General features: G+C 46.9%; 1 protein-coding gene across 1 annotated transcript in view; it reads right to left on the reverse strand.

Annotated features, from left to right (window-relative positions):
- Positions 1-1,153: 1,153 nt before the first annotated feature.
- EHBP1 (EH domain binding protein 1) overlaps positions 1,154-20,000 on the reverse strand; it is a gene marked incomplete at both ends in the record, with an annotated part of 202,604 nt that continues 183,757 nt past the window's right edge. The window contains 5 exons of the mRNA XM_079532785.1: positions 1,154-1,272; positions 1,770-1,994; positions 3,192-3,545; positions 3,675-3,748; positions 4,584-4,683. Of these exons, the coding sequence (XP_079388911.1) occupies positions 1,154-1,272; positions 1,770-1,994; positions 3,192-3,545; positions 3,675-3,748; positions 4,584-4,683 (872 nt within the window). The remainder of the gene's footprint in view (positions 1,273-1,769; positions 1,995-3,191; positions 3,546-3,674; positions 3,749-4,583; positions 4,684-20,000) is intronic.

The following is a 20,000-nucleotide window of genomic DNA, read 5'->3' on the forward strand; positions in this document are numbered from 1 at the left end:
ACTCCGCACCCGGAGCGTCTCCCCTCGAAGGGGCTCCGCAGCCGTTCGCCGTTCCCGTCCCGGCCGTGCCCCGGGGCTGCCGCTGTCACTCACCGCGCGGCATCCCCGCCTCCCTCATTAGGAAGGTAAACAATGGGGAGGGAGGCGGCGGGGGGGTGAGGGGGAAGAGGGGGGACACCGCTCCGAAAAAAAAAAAGAAAAGAAAAAGGGGGGTGAAAACAGGCGAAAAAAAGGGGAAAAAGCCGCACGGGCGCTCCCCGCTTTTCCCTGCGCGGGACACGAGGCCGCCTCGGGACGGGCGCGGCGAGCGCTGAAAACGGGGCGCAGCGCGGAGCGACCCCCGGGGGCAGCGCACCCCGCGTTGTACCGGCGCGGCTCCGCACGAGCTGTTCGCAACGTATTTTCTTTTTTCCTTTCTTTTTTTTTTTTTGTTTGTTTGTTTTTTTTCGTTTCAGCTCCCTATTTACAGCCGCAGTTACAGCTTTGCAAACGGCGAACATCGGGTGAATATTTCAGCGTCGGCCTCGCTCGGCCTACTCTTTTTTCCTGCTAGGTCCCCTCTACGAGCTGCCCTTCTCGTTGCCCCGTGGGCTCAGCGACACTGCGTCAACGGAACGCAACGATTTGTCCCGTGCTCCCTGCGTCTGCCCATCCCCGGCAGATCAGACGTGCGGTGTGCCGCTTTTACTTCGTTTCCCGCAAAAGGAGACCCATTTGTCCCCCTCTCGGGTGGCAAGTGGCACAGAGAGGGGCCGGCGCCGAGCTGTAGGATCACATCTCCTATTGGAGCTCTCTTCAAGCTGGCTTCGCCCAACAGCGTCCCACCGGCAGCCCCTTGGGGTCCCTCCCTGCGGTGTCAGGGTGCCAGGCAGGCCCCCACCTGCTGTGCCCGAGGGCCCTTGGTGCTGGAAGGGCTGAGCCCCACGCAGCCGTGGGACGAAGCTGCAGGGCCAGCTCCACGCTCAGTGCTGTGAGCCGTGGGCGCCGCGCGGGCTGCAGTGACGGAGTTTGTGAAACTCGCAGCGGAGGAGAAACGCTTTCAGTTCTTCGCTGACTTCGCAGTTGCCTTTTTTCCCCCCGCTGCTCGCAGTGATATAATTACTTGGGGCAAACGGGCGGCCGGTTCCCATAGAAATGCTTTAGTGGAAGCGGGCTAAAGTTCTTGCGGGAAAACCCGCAGCCCCGGCGCCGCAATAACGAAGCCGGGCACTTTGATGGAAATTAACGGGAGTTTTGTAAGGAGCGCGTTGGGGGATGGCAGGCAGCCCTTATCTGCGGTTCCAGTCAACTAGCAATCCTGAAAGAGTTTGCATCATCATCAGAGCAGCCCGTTTGATAGGATTCTGTGCTGCGCCTAATCAATCTATGGGATACCGGGCTGTGCGGTGTAACAAAGCTAAAATAGATTTACAAATGGGGTTTTAGAGGATAAGCTCCTCCACAGGATTACATATTGATTTTAAATATAAAAAGCTTATCATATAAACCATAACTACAAAAATAGTGAACCTATGCATAAATCCTTTTAGAAGAGCACCCACTTCAAACTGGAAGCCAGGAATAAATCAAGATGTACAAAACGCTAAAGAAGATCCATTTCTTGGGCAGAAAACGAACACCCCCCTCCCAAGGTGTGCAAAAACGAACTTATCTCTTCTAAGGAGGCATTAAATCTTGAATTAAGGAAGGAAAAGAAAGAAGGGAAAGGGGGTGGAGGCGGCACTGGGGCCGTGCGGTGCAGAAGGATGGCCCCGCGTCCCCGGCCCCACATGGGCAGCAGTGTGTTGCCGAGCTGCCGGGCAGCGGCGAGCTGCTCTCTGCTCTCTGCTCCCCTTCCCATCTCTGCAGCTCAGGGAGGCGGATAAAAAGTCCGGCTTTTGTTTGGCGCTCTCCTGTTTCGTAGCAGCGCTGCAGCCGCTCGCGCACCCCGCGGCCCCGTCCCGCAGCCGGCTCTGCCCGCAGCCTTCCTCGCCGTGAGCAGCGGGGCGAACTGCCTGCGGGACACATCAGCAGCACGGCCACGCGTGGAAGTTACAGCGATTCGCCCCAGCAGCAATCGCCATCTCTCAAGGAGTTCTTTTGATTCATTTTTTACTTTCCAACCCGGGTCGGCGTTCTGCCTCACAACCCCATCTTTGAGACACACGGCCCGGTTGGCCCTGGGCTGTGTTTTGCTTTCTCTTTGGCATTTTGCTGTCGTTTTGTTAGGAGGACTTCTCCTTCTGTAGGCTTTGAGGTAGAAGCAGAGCGCTGCCAAAACTTCTGATGGGGTAACCATTTCCTTTATGGTGCAAAACGCTCAGCACGGACTTTGTTGCATAAATAAAAATAATTACCAAATTTTCCAGCGCACCTCCGTTTATTCCCTAAGCCCCTGATTACCCTATCATCAATAGTGGGGAAAAAAAAGAAAGAAAGAAAGAAAAAAAGAAAAAGGAAAAATTAAAAAAAAGACAAAACCTTGCTGGGTTTCAACATCGCACTCTGAACTTGCAGAAAAGAAATGTAAAGAAGACAGATGTTGTCCCAGTCAGTGTGAGCAGCACAGGGCTGCTCTGCCATCCCCAGACAGAAACACATGGGTGAGGCCACCGAGCATTTAGATTTAAGGTTTGAAGCACAGTATCTCTCACGTCCTCCTTGGTTTTAGAGCGTTCCACGTACTGACTGTTGCAGTGGTATGATTCCCTGCTAATCCGGCTGTCTCTGCAGCAAGCTGTGTGTACATTCCTGACCCAAGTTTACCCAAGGATACGGTGCAGGCAGCCTTATGCAGAAACACAACCACAGATGGACAGATAGGAAAAGCTACCTGCAACCTGCTGCTTTCCTGCTCCAAACTTACGCTGCCAGTGAAGTCTCCAAACTAATTAGAATCGATTTATTATGGATCAGGTACCTTATCAGGTGAAGAAAGAAATTACCATGGACAGTCAAAGGGTTAAGAGGTCAATACCGAATAGCAAAATCAATTTGCATTGATCAGACAAAAGGTCCATTTTGCAGAGCCCAAAGGATTAACTTTTAAGCAAACAGCTTTGAACTATACGACAGCATTTGTGACTGAGAGCTATAAGCAGCACAGCATTATAAAACACTTAAGATATTTAAATAAGAAAATAATGCAGGCAGTGGGTTAAGCTATCTGGATGTTTATTTTTTATTATGAATCATCCCTAGGATTATTGTACAATTCACTCCAAAGCCCTGTGGAAAGTTTGGGCTGTTTCCCTGATCCCGCGTGTCAATCTGCCCCTGGGCCTCGTTCAGGTGAGGTGACTGAGCACGGGGAGTGCAGAGAACGGAGAAAACGGGTGTGTAGGACTGCCCTGATCCCAGTGTCTCCCCAGCCAAGTGTTTGCTTGGCAAACGCATCGCTTCGCCATGAAAAGGAGGCCCTTTTTCCCAGCAAGGTGCTGGCGTGAGACCCACCCGCAGGGCAGAAGGCAGAGCTCCCTCCGGCAGGTCGCTCTGTCCGGTCTCTGCGGCCAGAAGCAGCGCGACGCTGCTCCAAAACCAGCCCTGCACCTCCTTAGTGCTTTCACCTACACGTATGCCAAGGATACCACGCTTGGTGCCCCATATTTTTATTTTTCCTGACTGAACCTTGCACATGGCACCGAGGCCCGGTGCACCCGCTGCGTGCCATTACCAGCAGCACAGCCAATGCTTACCTTCAATAGCCAGCATGGCGCGCAGCTCCCGGTTCAGCAGCTCGTAGCGCCGCTCCAGGTCGTGCTCTTTTTCCCTAGGCGAGTTGCAAAAGTTCATCAATATGTTAATTACTAAATCATTAAACACTTAAAAGAACCTTTAACTTGCATTGATTTTAGGACTGGCGACCGTCTTTTCTCTGAAAGTTTAAGCTACTCCAAAGAAGTGATACACAAACTTAAAACCCCGCACGATGGCTAACAGGGCCTTTAATGCTCTCTGTTGTACTGAGGGAAATAGTTATTTCACATCCATCCTCAGAGCTGCTGCTGTGGAATGTCCCAGACGTAAAACATTTCCCTGGATCTAATGAGCAGATTCCAGCATCGGCCTATTCGCCGAGATAACACCGGCAGTATCATCCTATATACATTTTGCCCTAATGAATAATGAAAATTAGACCCGGGATTAGAAAAGCTGGATGTTTGGAGGTGGAATCTCTTGTGCACGGCAGCACGCTAGGTGGCACACCGCAGGAGCTGAGCTGCAGGGAGCAGAGCTGCACCCAGCGCTGCCTCTCCCTGCTGGGAAAAGCTTCCTTCAGCCAGGGCACGGCGCGGAGCCACCCGCCCGCTTCTGAAATGTAACCTGATTCTACTGTAGGGCCTTTGGAAATGTACCTACGCCTCGTGTTTCATATTTTTTCACAGCTCTGGTTAATCTCGTGTCATTGCACGCTCTGCACTGTCAGGTCTGAAATATGAGGAAAACAAGTTCCCCGATGCGCTGCGCAGATCGCCTGCGTTCCTCGTTCTTGAGGAAACATTAAAATCCAATGGCAAGAAAGCAAAGAAGTTTTGCGCCTGTCTGCTGTGTAAACATTCAGGTAAATCGGCCTTCTGGACTTATGTGTGTCCATCTGTACTTACAGGAGGGAAAGCTGGTTCATCCGTCTTATCAAGGCGTTCTTCTTGTTAACCAGCATGAACCACTCCTGCATCATAGCTTCCTCCTCTTCCGTGTTTCTTCCTGCAATAGAAAGTGCTTCTTTACTTGGGTGGCACTGCACAAGTTAAGCTGTGTATTTCAGTTCAGTTGTCAGAGGATCCACCTCCCCTATCACACAGCATCACAAGGCAGAGTCCCCGTGGTACAACTATCACAGCACTGCACTATAGGAGTCCTGAAGTCCAAAGCTGTTAGCTTCATAAATTGAACTTTGATAGCAGACACTCTTCATCGTATATTTTAAGTCTACTTCTGAAGTAAACTATATCATCGCTATGTTCCCAATGAAAAAAATAACCCTGCTGCACCCAAACCCATTGTGGTGGGCAGGACCACCAGGCAAGCCCAGTACAGCCAGGATCACAGGCCATCGGGGCACACTGGGAGAGGCATGCAGCACCTCAAGGGCCCTGAATGTGCCATCTGAGGGCACTGGTGCAAGGGAAGGAGCAGGAAGCAGCAGCAGGGCACTGCCGGTGGGTGGCTGCTCCTAGGGTACGTGCCTTGCTGCACAGCTGCTCTCCCCCTGGACCTTTACTGCTGGTTTTGTGTAGAAAAAAATCACGCCACGTTTGCACGGCACTGACGATGATATTCAGCAGTTGTGCACTGCCCCAAAGAGGATTAAGACTCATGGGTAGAGTTTGCTGCTAAGTTACAGATCAAAGGTACTGCTGGATCGGGCCCACTAATGGGGTCTGCAGTTAGGAGCAGTGACAGTTGGCAGTGGCAATGCACCCAGCAGCCCTCATTTATTTGGGGGTGGCAAGGCAGAGGGAAGGATTGCTTTTGCCCGCTCCGGGATCACCACGCATCGAGTGAACAGAAGTTCTCACAGCCACAAATAAGTGGCCCTAGGAACACTCTGTTCAACTTCTGGCACTAATTTCACAATGAGCAACCTCAGGGCGAGCACCTAAACCTGAGATAGGAACTTCTTTCCCTTACTGCGTCCCCCCAGACAGAGTTGGCAGCGGTGCACAAGGAGGGAAGCCGCAGGTCAGCGCTCCCAAGGGTGTTATTTTGGTGATCCTGTGCTGACACCGAAGGCCGCAGAACGTGCTCCGGCTGGGCTGGTTTAAAGAGAGTTAACAAAGTCGGTATTGTTTTACCGAATTTTTAATCTTTTCGGTAGCTGTTTTTGTATTCACTTCGGACCATGTGATGCCCTGACACCAGTCATGTGATAGCGGCTGCGATAGGCACAAATCCCCGGGCAGCAACAAAAGAAGAAAGAAGAAAAAAGAAAAAGCTGAGAAAAAGCTTGCCATTTGGAAAAAGGCCAATTGTACCCCGGTGAAGGCCTTTTTGATCAGCAAAATGACACATGTGTGCAATATTAATAGCGCTAGATGGTGATATTTTATTTGTTGACCACGAGCTTTTAAATTCTTGTGCACGGGGCTGAAACAGATTCTTCCCAGGCAAGCGAAATAAAAGATGAGCCACCAGACGTATGATTTTTAAATAACTCTTTTCAGTACGTCCGGTGCCATGCGCTAATTTGCTTTTTTTTTTTTTTTTTCCTCCTTTGGTGGAAACACTTTTGGCCGAGAAAAACCAAGCGCTCCTTCGACAGCAGCCCTGCGAGCTGAAACCACGTTGGCAGTGCCTGAACAAAATGCACCGAGCCTCTCACCGCTCTCCCCGGGCTCGGCACACATCCGCCCTGCAGAACCCCACTGCCTCGCTGCTCGCATTCGTGGCCGCTTTCCGAGTGTGAAACGAGGGTTTCGTTCCCTCTCTGCAAAGGTCTGAAAATTAAAACGGGAGTAATATCTGTGCCGGGCTCTGAAAAAACCAACCCACTGTACAGATTATTTAAATGAAGCGGGAAACATGTTGGAGAACGGATCGATACCGCGCATGCAAAGCCCTTATCTGCGCCAGGGCAGGGATGGGAATCTATCTGTCGCCCACAGATCTTAAACTTACATTTCCTCCCATAATACACACACTACACCATTGTTTTGGATAAACAACAACAACAACAACAAAACCCTTTTAGAGCTACTAAGTTGGACCATTACAAATTAATCCTGACTTTAATAACTGGTTAAAGACCCCTTCAGCTTTATAAGTAACAAAAAATATTAAAGCCTGTGATCACAGCGAGCTTTTCTCATTTCTCCTCTCACCATTTGTTATTTAATCCAATACTAGTAATCCAATTTGTCCATCAGACTTTTAAAGGGCAGAATGCAACTTCCCCAGCTTAGACACTTTTCAAAGTACAATATATTTTTCAAATGAATGCTGGATGTTTCATTTTTTCCCCAACTGTTCCTAGCTCTAATGTATGAGGAAAAAAAGAACAAGATGAACATTGTTCGCGCTGATTAAGTAAGAGCTCATTAAAGAGCTGTCAGTGCCGTACTTTGAATATGCATGAAGCATATAATCAGATCTAGTACCGTCACTAGAGGAGAATACGGTAAGTACAAAGGATTGATTTAATTACTTAGAGTGGGCTGTGGTGGTGAAGCAGCCTTGTTAGCGGCAGAGAAAGGAGGCTGTATTCCAGCACGGCCAGGGGAAGGAGGCAGAGTGAGCTTCTGCCACAATACCTCACCTCGGGATAAAGCACTTTACACCGCAGCTCAAAACAAGGACTGTCAGCTCGCTGAAAAGGCCCGAACTCATCTCACCGTGTTTAACTTCACCTGGTTAACTACCAGGCAGAGCTATTTATTCTCTTTCGTGCTGATTACGGCTCTGCATTTCACCCTGCAGCTCAGCGCTGACTTTTGAGCGCGGCCTCAGAGCTCAGCGCACAGGAGGAACGCCGAGCCAGAACCGAAGGGAGCCGTAAGCTCGGCACATCTCTGTGTAAGCACCCAGCACAGCCCTCTGTGTCGTGCTTGCTTACTACATATGCTCTGAGGCCAGAGCCGACAAGATTTAGCTCATTTATTTCCTCTTTTTCCTCTCCTCCTCCTGTTTCCCAACCGATACACTCTGCTTCCATCCTTCTGCTAGGAAATGAAGGGGGTTCTCTCCACGCCATTTTCTGATCAGACTGTCCGGCTGGAGCGCTGAGGGATGCCTGCTCCTCTCTCCCCCTCACCTGTCATCCCCAAGGCCCCTCCTCGGCCACCAGGGTAGCCCAGGACACCAAACTCTGCCCTCGGACACCAGAAACTCCACCAGCTCCTGCGCTGTGCATCTGGCAGGGGCATCTCCCACACAGGGCTCAGGCAAGGCTGCAGCATAAAGTTTGATGCTGTTGTCCTAGGAAGCCACAATTTGAATAACAGCCGAAAGACAAAACAACCAAACAACCAAACAACCACTAAAAAACAGCTCCCTTCCCCGCTCCAACTTTATTTCCTCCCATGGTTCATCACACACATTCTAACAGTATTTTCATGACTGTTATTCAAGTACAACTTGAGCCAATTTTCACCTTCAACGCTCAAGAATTACAAGCATGCGTGTATGTTGCCGTTTTTTGGAGAACAATACAAGGGACTGCCTTATTTTCACGTTGCACAGCCTCCAGGCAGGCTTTATAAAATACCTTTTCCTTCACTTTCTTTGGGATTTACAAATGGATTTTTGTTTGAATTGCAAGCTAATTATTTGTTCAATATTTAAATAAGGAGCATTTTGACAAATGCCTGTTCTGAACCAATTTCAAAGAGCAAACTGCTTTTTTTTCCCCCTTTCTTTCCTGCTGAAAATACTTTTAACACACCCTTACCATCAGCAGGCGATTGGGACGTATATGTGCCATTAGATCCATTATTTTAAAGCCTTTTGGGCAGCCAGTCACTAGATAAACCAAATATGGATTAACATAGTGAAACTGTACATCGCTAAGAAAACAGAGACTAAAGTGCTACAAAACACCCTGAGTACCACTTAAAGAGAAGAAAAAGTAGCAACATGCAGGGACAGGATGGGTCTGCAGTGCAAATGGATGAACACAGCAACTCCTCTACATGATACACTGTTGTAAATCTGTCAAGATAAGCCAATAGATTCATACTTAAAAAAAAAATCCTCACGTGTAAATGTATTTAGCCGTTGTGCAAAAATGAATTACAACCTACAGCAGATACACAATAAAGGCTTTCTATCAGCATCCCCTACCAGCCCATTTGGTCTGGCAAGAAATAACAGGTTCACAGAAATCACTTTGCATGCTGTCTCAAGCAGTAATTGTTTTCAAATTTTATTTGCACTGCGTATAGTGTGCGCCATGGTGTCATGTTAAACACAGAAAGCTCCCCATCTCCCCATTTACCTCAGCAGAACTACACGAAAAACAACCTACTTAAGACAGAGCCCATTCTTCACCCATTTGCTGCTGTTTACCCACAGTTTTAAAGCAGAATAGAAGCAGCTTTCTTCCCTCGGCGCACTTGGGTGAAGAGGGCAGCAGCAGGATGCCAGCCGTGGGAGCAGGAGCGAGGCGAATAATGACCGGAATTGGCAACTTCGACCCGTTCCTCTGCTCTGAGAGCTGTGCTGTTTGCTGTCTGACAGCAGCAAGGTGACCACCGTGGGCTGTCCGAACGCTGGCAAATTCCACAAATTCTGGAAGCATACAGCACTGTGTTTGTTTGCCTGCTGAAAACCAATCGGGCTGCATTCGGGCAATTAGGGGGACAGGTTTTTACGAGTTTCTGTACTAGGAGCTACCGGACAGATTGGCTTGGTTACCTGAAGGAGAACATGAACAGCAAATAAAGGAATAGTTTGAGGATGTGCCTCGTCTTGTCTCATAGGAACCTGAGGAAATGCACTGAAATTGAAGGCGGTGTGTTCACAACCGATAAAAGAACTCTCTGTGCCCAAAGCCTCGGCGCTTACCATTGAATGCGTTGCCACAAGGCGATGTTGAAACTAAGAGCTCAGCAAGAATTAAAAGCGGGCTGAATGTTGAACGGGGGAAGGCAAGGCTGTACCAATAAATACCCTGACAAACAAACAGAAAACACAGGAGTGAGGAATCCTCCCTGCTGTAGGACAGGGGCTAGCTTCCTTCAAGTGTGGAAAAACTTTGGTGGAAACACTCAAGAATTTTAGTTACATTATTCTGAAAAGCTCTTGGCGTTGAAAGAAAGCCTCCAGTAGGCAGTGTGAACAGCTGGGCTGCTCAACCTCGAGCTTCACACCTTCCATTCCAGCATTACCACGCTCACCTTTCCTCCAGAATACTTCTTGTTTCACTGACTGACAACCTCCTTGGTTATTAAAAATCACTGGAGTGAACAAGAGTAGCCACCAGGAGACGTACGAGATGGGTGTCTTGTTTAGATGGCCCTGCAGGAGCAAGCGCCAGCAATCAGCCAAAGCCCTTGCACGATTTTTCTGAATGGGAAAATGCCTAAGGAACACTGTGAAGAAAAATGCATGGCCACTAACTTGCTGCCTGAGAGCAGTTGAGGAGACGTTGATGTCCACACAATGAAGTCTCATAAAGGTGGGTGCCGACTGCCAAGAATCTGCCAGGCTGAGCTGTATTGCATTGCAGTCTGACTACTTTGGCCCCAAAAGCACTGTAACCCTAATGAAACAAGCCTTGGCCAAAGGAGTTCCTTTATCACAAGAACACATCAAATTAACTTACTATCAAGCAGAAAACGTCTAATTTCTTTGCCTTCTGAAATGTAATAAATCAGAGAGCTCATTGAGAACTTTGAGAACTGTGCAAACAGGTTGGGGCTCTCACCACAGCGCAGCCCACGCCAGGATTTCTCCTACCCACAGCTGGACTAACACAGAGATATAAATGCCTGCAGCCCATGGCTGGACTACCTGAGGTTGTCCCAGGACACAAACTTCCATGTAAGAGGAGAGAGTGCCAAACTTCCATGTAAGAGGAGAGAGTGCTGATTATTACCTGTGCAACACAGTAGCCATCAGAAAATAACAGAAAATCAACAGAAACAAAATGCCTGGGCTTGATAAAGAGAATAAATACATTTTAAATGGGAGGTATTAATTAACATGAAGAAAACACATAGCTTGTAGCCCAAAATTCAGACAGCAAGGGGTGAGAGTCAAGTGAAAAATCAAGGGACTCCTATAAGACAGCAATGCTTCCTTCCCAAGGACAATGCCTGCAGGGATGCTCACACAAGACAGAACCAACACTTGTCCCTCCCTACCCTCCAGAATTCATTATTCCCAAATTTGCTCCTATGACACAATTTCAGAAGAAGCCTGGGCTTTGGAAAGCCATCAAACCTTTGCTTGCCGCACAGGAAACAAGCATCATTAATTGGGACATCTGAACCTCTTAAACCATGGAAAAAAACATCCATTCTCACTTGGAAATTCACCAAGAGCTGGATGGCAATCTGGCAGACAGAATATTTTGCTTGCAGGTGAAAAAGCAGAGTTGGATGCTTTGCTACCAGTGACAGTAATTACTCAACAGCTTGTGGCTACTTCTCAGACCAGTGCCACCTACCTGCTCACAAGGCGATTAATGGCTGGTAAAGATCCTGAAGTGAGAGGGAAGTTGAAGTCTTTGGACTGTGCTCTTCCAAGGGGCATGCTTCCTTCAGAATGCTTAGTCTTGGTCTAGTAAGGGGTGGCGTGCAGTAAAAAAGAACTTCTTAACTGTGCGGGGGTGAATTTAACCCAAACAGCTGCCTGATGTGAGATGATGGCTGGCACCGAATATGACCGCGCAGCAATGTCACTGAAGAGGCTGCTCTCACTGGGAGCTGGCAGGTTCATACCTCTGGGACCTAAAGCTTCCCGGGGCTAACCGGGCACGTTTAGATAGGCCAAGGTGCCCCAGGGCTCCACGGTTCCCAGCACTGACAGAAAAGGTGGTTTTGGTGGTAAAGGGGAGAAAAGAGAGAAAAAATGAGAGCTTTCTGCAGAGCACTGCATGAGCTGGGAGCCCCAGGGTGACCGCGGTGCCTTTCTCCTCACCGCTCTCTTTACAGGCAGGCCCTGCTTGTGGAGAACGCCAGCTTCCAGGCACGGAGCCAGAGACTAGGCTGACCACATGAAAGACCATTTATACTGCAATACCACAAAGAAAGATGGAAAATCAGCTAAAGAAGCAAGTGTCTGTTGGGTCTTGCAAGACTTTTGGAAGGCTTGCAAGTCTATTCAGCGTGCTGAGGGCTCTCCCAGAGCAGCCTCCTGCTATGCGGGCAGTGCTGCCTTCAGGCACTCTCCTTCACTGCCATGATGAGGATACAGCTGGGGAGGGCATGGAGAGCAGGCCAGCTTCTTCTCCAGCCCCCGGGCAGCCAATGGCAGAGCTATGTTGCTTTGAGAAAATAAATAACCGCTGCCATTTCATCGCTGGGCTTCTTTACAGTGGGATGAACTCAAGTGGGGAAGGCTGACCACGTGTGCTGTCTGCATTTGCTCTTGGGAAGCAAACCTCTCCCAGCAGACGCACTGATCTGAGATCCAGGAGAAGCGGGGAGCTCAAGGTCGAGCTCCATGTTGCGGTGTAGCCCGGAGAGTCTGCCCAACGGGAACTGCGGGAATACTGGGCACCCAGGAAGGCCCATCTGGCTGGTGGACCCTCAGCAGAACCAACCAGACTGCCTCGCAGGAGCTGCTGGGAGGAGTCGGAGGTTGGAGAGGATGGAACTGGCAAAACAGGAGGCTTTGTGGATGGAACATGGCGGGAGGGAAACTGAAAGAAAACTGACCTGAGAACTCAGGAAGGAATGGACTGCGAGTGTGGCACGCTGCTGTAAGAGCTGTGGGGTTATCAAGTCGTACTTTACGATTTGGGTAAGATAGGAAAGCATGAGAAGATCACACTGACTTCCCTACCTAGTCACAACTTTTTTTGTATGCATACACACCAGCATTTCTCCTGCTTTCTGCCTCCCACGCAGGCAGTGACAGCAGCCTGCACACGCAAGCTTGGGTAGAAAGGAGTTAGTCCAAGGAGGTGTATTTGGAAAGAAGAAATAAGCCTGCAAAAGGGCCTAGTATACAAATGTATCCCTTCCTGCTGGTAGGGAGGACAGTGACAAAACCAACTTCTAAACAGAGACCATCTCTCATGCAAAACTGAACACCTATAATTTTCCTCCCGTAGCATTAACGCTGGTGGATACAAATCCACATTCACTTTGGAAAATGCCAAAGCAATGTCAGTGCAATTGGTTTGAAAAGCCGAAACTAGTTCTGGGGGCTGCGGCGCACACCAAGTGCAAATTCCCATTACAGACCAAGGGACTCCAGCAAGAAGCATTCAAGACCATATAATGCTGTCTGGTAAATACAGCTTTCAGGATTGTGAAGGTGCAGAGCATATAAGGGATTTATTTTTTGATAACGAATCTGTGCACATATACATCATCAAGCGCCCATTGAGAAGCAGAACACTCCAAGTGATTAATACAGCTAAAGGGGGCAGATAAGAGATCAATGACAAAATCACCTGGTTAAAAAAAAAAAAATAGTAAAAGGTGTTGCATTAAAAGGGCTTTTACTTTGCATGGCAAACAATACGGAGAAACCTGTATTTTAGCACTTGTGCTCAAGAAGCACTCCAAAGTATGCCAGGATGAGAAGAGAAACCATCCTTTCTAATAATCTTGTGACAAAAGCTAAAAGACATCATCCTATTAACTAGTGATCTCAACTGCTAATGCAGAGTACTTCCTGGTGCCTTTTATGTAGAATGCTGCTATTAAAAAACCACTAAACATTCACTGCCAACAACACGGAATCATTCATCTGTTATCAGCATCTCTTGTTCAAGGAGTATGAGAGGGGCTGAAGGTGTCATTGATATTATAGAGTGGAAATTAATCAGAAATTTTTCTCATATTTTCCTCATCACACTAATTTACTTTTGTACAAATTTTCCCCTGCTAAAAAGTTCATACCCAGCCCCCTGTTGTACGCTTTTAAGTTGAGAATATTCAACGAGCGCGTCAACTGAAAGGCACCAGGTCCCAACACAAAAAGCATTCGAAATTCTCATTTAGTTGTCTTTATTTTGCTAGCGCCATGTGGTCCTTGAAGATGTAGAAAACACGGGAAGCCGAGTAAAGATCAGAGCAGGCTCATTAGCATTCTGACAAAATTGGAGTGGTGGAGATGTATAGTTTGCCTAGTTTGTCGTTTTGAAAGCTACCGGTGGTAAGCTTTCTATTTCATTGTGCTTTTGTCTTTTTTGGGGGTTTTCAACACAGCGGGGTGTTTGTTAGCCTAGGTTTTCACAGTGCATTGTGGGAACCTTTCCTGCACATTCAGCCTATATAGTATCATTCGAGTTCAAGTCAAAAAGTTTTTTTTTTTTTTCCTATTTATTTCATAATAACCCAGACGAACGTATAATCATGTGGCTGTCAAAACCCATCCTGCCTAACACCTGTTTCATCAAGTAAAAAAATAAAAAATAAAAAAAAACCCTCTGAGCTGCATTTTAAAATAAAACTTTTCAAACACGTTGCTAGCTTTCTTCAAAAGACAAGATAAGAAGAAATTAATTTAAATTCTGCTGTTTACAATCAACTAGGAATGCATTTGAGACAGATCCAGTCGATTAGAATTCAAAAGAGACTCTTTCCCTCTATAAGATCCCAATTCTATTTCAGAGCCTCTTGAAGGAAAGATTGGTTTATGCTCCAGAATTATGTAAATAATGAATTACCTCTTAGAAGACCTAAAGAAGTTATTACTCCAGCCATTTGATTTATTTTTTTTTTAACATAAGGCTCACTTTGAAGGGCTAAAAGGGCTACATTAATGCTGCTATTCGACACAAACGTTTCCAAGTTGCAATGGAATGGATAAAGGTCTTTTGGGATGAATTTATCTGCTCAATCCTTGCGGTTGCCCTCCTCTCTCGGATGATGACCCAAAAGAATGTCAACAGCTCATTTCCCAGAGCGCTGGGAGAGCCCCTGTGCCAGCCATCATCTGCGTGCTCTCGAAGCAACGTTTCAAACCTCGTGTTCCACAAACGTTTAAAGAGATCTGCTCTCACCTCCACCGCCCTGGCAGTGCTTAGGACACCAGTGCTTGGGGAATGCTGGGCTGCTGGAGCCCAAGTGTGACAGCCACACGGGTGTGCGACCCGAGAGCTTCCAATTCCTGCTGTTGAACTGAAGCCATGCTGTGGCAGTGGCAAGCAAATGCTGAGAACCCACATATATTGACTCGTCCTTAGTTCAGCCTTTCAATTCTTTAATATGATGTGTCCAACTGCCAAAATTGCAGATACCCCTTTGGTATGGAAGGATCAAACCTGGCTCGAAAGGAGTTACAGCGGCCATTATTCTGACACAGTAGATTTTACAATGGAATGGGGATTAAAGGTCTATTTATTTAGCAATGAGGAAAAGGATAAACAAATATTAAGAGAAAGATCCGCTTTACACAAACCCTGCAAAACTCCTTCTTTTTGTCACATGCCCAAACAGCATCACTACGCTTGCCAGAAGAGCGAGCCTCTTCCTACCAAGGACACAGTCTGTCAGGCCAGCGAGTGATCCTTGACCTTTAGGCCCCAAATAGCACAGGCAGGTAAGGGCAGGGATGTGGCCCTGCAATGCCCTGGCTGCAGAACTGGCAGATCTCCATGTCTACATCCCTACATCACGTCTACATCCCACGTGAAAGGCAGTGGCTTTCATCCTGGGGCACAGGCAGTGTTTAAGCTGCCCGTCATTCCTCCCCCCCAGCCGAAAGCAGCCTCCATCCTGCAGCACGAGGCAGCAGGAATATGTTAAGACGAACAAAAGGCAGAGTTCTGCCAGCTCCGAGGTGCCACCTTTATTTCAAATCTGCTTTTAATCACTTTGCTCCTTCTCATTCAAACTCCTCGCAGAGCCGAGTAACCTGCAGACTGTTACACGCACGGTGGCGAAGACGACTGAATTATTTTCTATACTTCGCAATGTGTGTTTAGCTGCAAAATTATTTATCTCCTTCACTGCGTTCTGCCGCGAAAGTTTCCCCAAGAAGAATCGTCTGGACCAGCCATATCAAATTAGAGGGCAGTCAGGAGTGTCTAAGTCCAGCTTTAAAACAAATATCATAACAATTACTTAGCCATATGGAAAATAGGGTATGTCTTTCCTGAAAGCTTTTATACATTTTCTATCTCAAATTTCAACTTCATTAGAAACTATTTCTGACTAGCAAGCTGCAAGATTGCTAAATATCTGTTAACTCACCATGAAGCAAGAGACTCTTTTTTAATGGCAGAACTTTTCCAAGATGCAAATGAACAATAATCTAATTTCCAGACTAAATTAACTGAAGGAATCATTTCAACGTGTTGCAAAGTCCCAGGAGCGATGAGCGGCAGCCCCTCGCTCAGCCCGGCCCGCGCCGCTCCCAGCCCCATCTGCAGAGGAGCCCACATTGTGCTCGTGTTTGGGTTCCTCTGACTTAAAGGCCAGATGTTTCACAAATGACCAACAATCGGAGGTTAGAATAAATTAATGACTGATTTCTGAGCTTTGATGGAATTAAGCATACTTCTTTTCTCAATGTGCCATGTGAATGTTCTCCCGTTAAACTTTTTTTTTTTTTTTTTTTTTTTTTTTTTTTGACAAGTGAGGCCACCCGGCAGAAAACAACTGATGCAAAACCCAGGAGTAATCCCTCTGTTTAGTTCAACACTGTGGTTAGCCTTAACACTGCCTCTATTATCCAATGGATTTAGAGAAACTTTCATTTATTTGTTGGCCTCGGTCTTCAACTTTGTTGCCTTCTTTAAAGAGCCCCAGACCCATTCCTATGTAAATACATTTGCATGCAGCCACAATGACACTTTCTGGGACTCTGATTAAGCTTGCAGAACCAGATAGCTGCAGTGTGCACATTTGTGATCTCCACGTAAGCACTTTCCCAAATACATACGAGCAAATGAAGCTGATGTCACCCTCGCCCCAGGAGTTTAAAGAAAGGCTCCATGGCAAAGCACAGCCCAAACCCCAAAGCTCTGTCCCGCAATGACAGCGTTACACAGCAGCCAGCACCGAGGAGCTACCGTGACACAGTATTTGCACCCAACACCACGTCCTTCTCATCTCAGAGCTGTAAGATTGAGGCTTTTTTTGCTGCAAAATATCCTCTCCTAGCCTGCTCCACAGCAGAATCCCTGCTGTAACAGTGACGAATCGCAGCTCCTTCTTTTGCACTTGCTTTTTCTTGCTGCCTCTGTTTATAAGGAGTACCCAGAGTATAATGTATGATTATACACTGTACACAATGCAGCCTTCCTGCAGCCAATTCAAATAGCAAGCTTTGCATCCAGCAAGTCTATTATGAAACAGCACCAGGATTAATCCATGCAATTACAACCCACAAAAAATGCAGGTGGACAATCAGCACGATTTTGCCCTTCCCATGTACAAAATGCCACTACCTTAAAGGTTTAAGTTCTGCAAGAGAGGCACGGTGGACTTAGAGCACACACCAGGAGCTGGTTTTGTGATTTCCCAGGCTCTAATGACTGCAGGCCACAAACTGCAGCTCCATGTATCCCTGCAGTACCTTCGAGGAGATAATGCCTTCTTCCAGGGCTAAAATGAACATCCAGCTCCTTGCTTTTGCAAGACGATCTGTTTTAATATAGTTTTTAAAACTTCATACACAAAACTTCTTTGAAAATGTTAAGGCATTATTCAAGACAACTGCTACACATATGATGAAAAATGAAGCTAAAATATCAAGCTTCAGACTTGCTAGCAGACAACACTTTGCATAGCTGCCAGCCTCTCAGTGAAGGCACCAGCACCATTCAGAAACCAGCTCTGATTTACACTTTATTTCCTTTATTCCTGAGGGCAGGTAAGTCTCTGTAAATACCATATACAGACCCAATTTCTCTCGTTGGACTCAGCACATCAATACAAAAGCAAATGAACTACCAAAGTGCCCTAATTAACAATTTTGCAAGTGAATGCAGACATCAGTGCCACACTGCAGCCATTAAAGTCTATTCCTCCTCATATCTGTTTCTGTTAACATTTCAATATAGACCAATTAAATGACCTTTCCCCCTCTCAAACTCAATTAAGCTATTTGAACATCAATTGATAACTTACCATGTATTTATGCAAAACGTGCAAGCCAGAGATTCATTTTTCAATCCTAATGATGTTTTGAAGAAGGAAAACCACCTCAGCTCTCCTGCCATGGTATCCCATGGGGCTGGGCTGTGCGTCCCAGGCACCCAGCAGCACGGTGGCACTGCGGTGTGCACGGTGGCCTGGCAATGGGCATAGCAGTACTGAGGATGGTATGGCAGCCCAGCAGCGGGCACCCTGGTGGAGGCAGATTGCTGCTGAGTGCATGAGGACCTGGTGGGCACTGCCCTGAGGTCACAGCAGCGTGGGGACAGCCGCCTCTTTCAGCCTGTTGGAGCATCGCGGCGTTGGGTCACCGTCAGCACGGAGCTGGGTGGCACAGGGTCACAGCAGCCAACTTGTGGAAAGCCAGAATTCTTACTGTCTTTTTTTTCTCTCCCCTCTTTCCCCTGCTCTTGATTTTCACAACTCATTCTGCAGCAGAAGAGCTAAAGAGCGCTCCCTCCTTCCCTGGCAGGCACACGCTGGAGCGGGGCTTGCCTGACCCAGGTTAAAAGAAGCGAGTTGAGGACATCTGCATTTTCCCAAGGGGCTGAGTACACCAAAAGTCTGTTTGCCACAAATTCAGGGGACCTGATGGCACAAACAAGGCAGAAGGACCAAAGGCGGCACTGAATTCTTTTCTCGTGTTAAAAGCCAGATAACGGGTAGGGTCTCTTCTTCAAAAAGTGCTCTCTGGTGCCCAGCTCAGGTAAACAGCCCCCTCCGGGCTGCGGAGATAGCGGCTGAAAGCACGGGGTTCATTGAAAATAAGGCCCCCTCCCTGGCTCGAGGAATCTGAGACAGAGGCATTGTCAGAGGGCTCTTGCTAATTTAGGTGAGAAAACACAAATTGGTTGCCTGCAAGAGTAAAGTGTGCTGATAAATCTTCCAGGAAAACATAACAAATGGGTGCTCTTTTAGGTGACTTGGAGGAAAGCTTTGTCAATAACGACTGCTGTGTTTTTAGATTGGGAAAAAAAAAAAAAAAAAAAAAAAGCACAATTTTAAACTTAAAAAACAAAACAAAACAAAACAAAACAAAAACACAAAATCACACCAAGAGGAAAACACAGAACAGGAGGAAAAGCGTCGTTTGTTTGGCCTCCTTGCTGTCTCAGAAATAAAACAGTTGTACCTGAACAAATGAAAAGAAACACTCAGCCCCAAAAGTAATCTTTCTTAAAAAAAGGGGAAAAAAAAACCAACAAACTGAAAAGAAACCAAGCTAAAGAAACTAGCCCGGGTCTTTTCCAGAATTCTTTGAAGATGGGTAGGAGAGAAAATGAAGATCCAACTCTAACAATTCTATTTGAAGTTTTAGTTTGAATCCCTTAAAAAAAAAAAAAATTCTAGTGGCACCCTGGGATAGTTCAACAAAGGCCTGGTTTCTGGGAAAAAAAGCATTGTCCCTTTCAGAATGTTAATCTGGTATATCACTTGCTACTACACCCCAGCATGTACTTTTGCTCATATCGACAATTAAAAGAATACATTTATTAAACAGTCTTATCGCTGGATGTTATAGCTTGTAATTCATGCTAACTAGATAACCAAAGTAAATTTTATTTAAATTCTCGTTTCTTTGTGAAACTTTGTAGATGGTGCATATCTCATGATTAACGGACAACGTCTAAAGCATCCCGTCCTCTAATCTTCCTAAAATCCCTTTTCATCCAATTGTTTAAGGCTGCTTGAAAGGCTAACACCAAGCCTAAGACTACTGCACATCTGGGGGAGGGGAGCCTCTGTAGGTTAGCTAATTAAACTGTTTGTCTTCTGAAACATTTAACTGGCTTTAGAGATTATTCTAATTAAGAATGATGTTAGATGTATTTTTTAATGTAGCTATTAAAATTAATCATAATCCAGCAATCTCATGCACTGAACTATGTAAATAGAGATGTACTTGAAATCCTGCTGCATTTTCTCTATTTGGGAAAGGATCGCTACGGAGTCTACGAAACACGCATCGGCATCGACAGAATTCTGAATCAAGGACGCCCAGCGAAACTCCAACTTTCACTCTGTGTGTATGGAAGGTGGATACCTGCCCTCACTGCAGCGTTTCCCAAAAGCACCGACCGCTACGGCAGGGAAACAGGGGCTCCCATCCGCAGCGCACGTTCTCTCCCCTGTGCAGACTGTGTGCTCAACGGAAGTGAGGGAAATTTGTTCGTTTTGGAAGGTCTGCAACTTGGCAATCACAACTTCTTGCGCCTTTCTTTGCTCGCCGTACGGCACAGCTCTCCCAAATACCGCTGGCAAGAAATTTTAAAAACAGAGACCACATGAAAAAAGTTGGCA

The sequence above is a fragment of the Tetrao urogallus genome (genome assembly GCF_951394365.1).
Source record: "Tetrao urogallus genome assembly, chromosome: 2".
NCBI classification, from domain to species: domain Eukaryota; kingdom Metazoa; phylum Chordata; class Aves; order Galliformes; family Phasianidae; genus Tetrao; species Tetrao urogallus.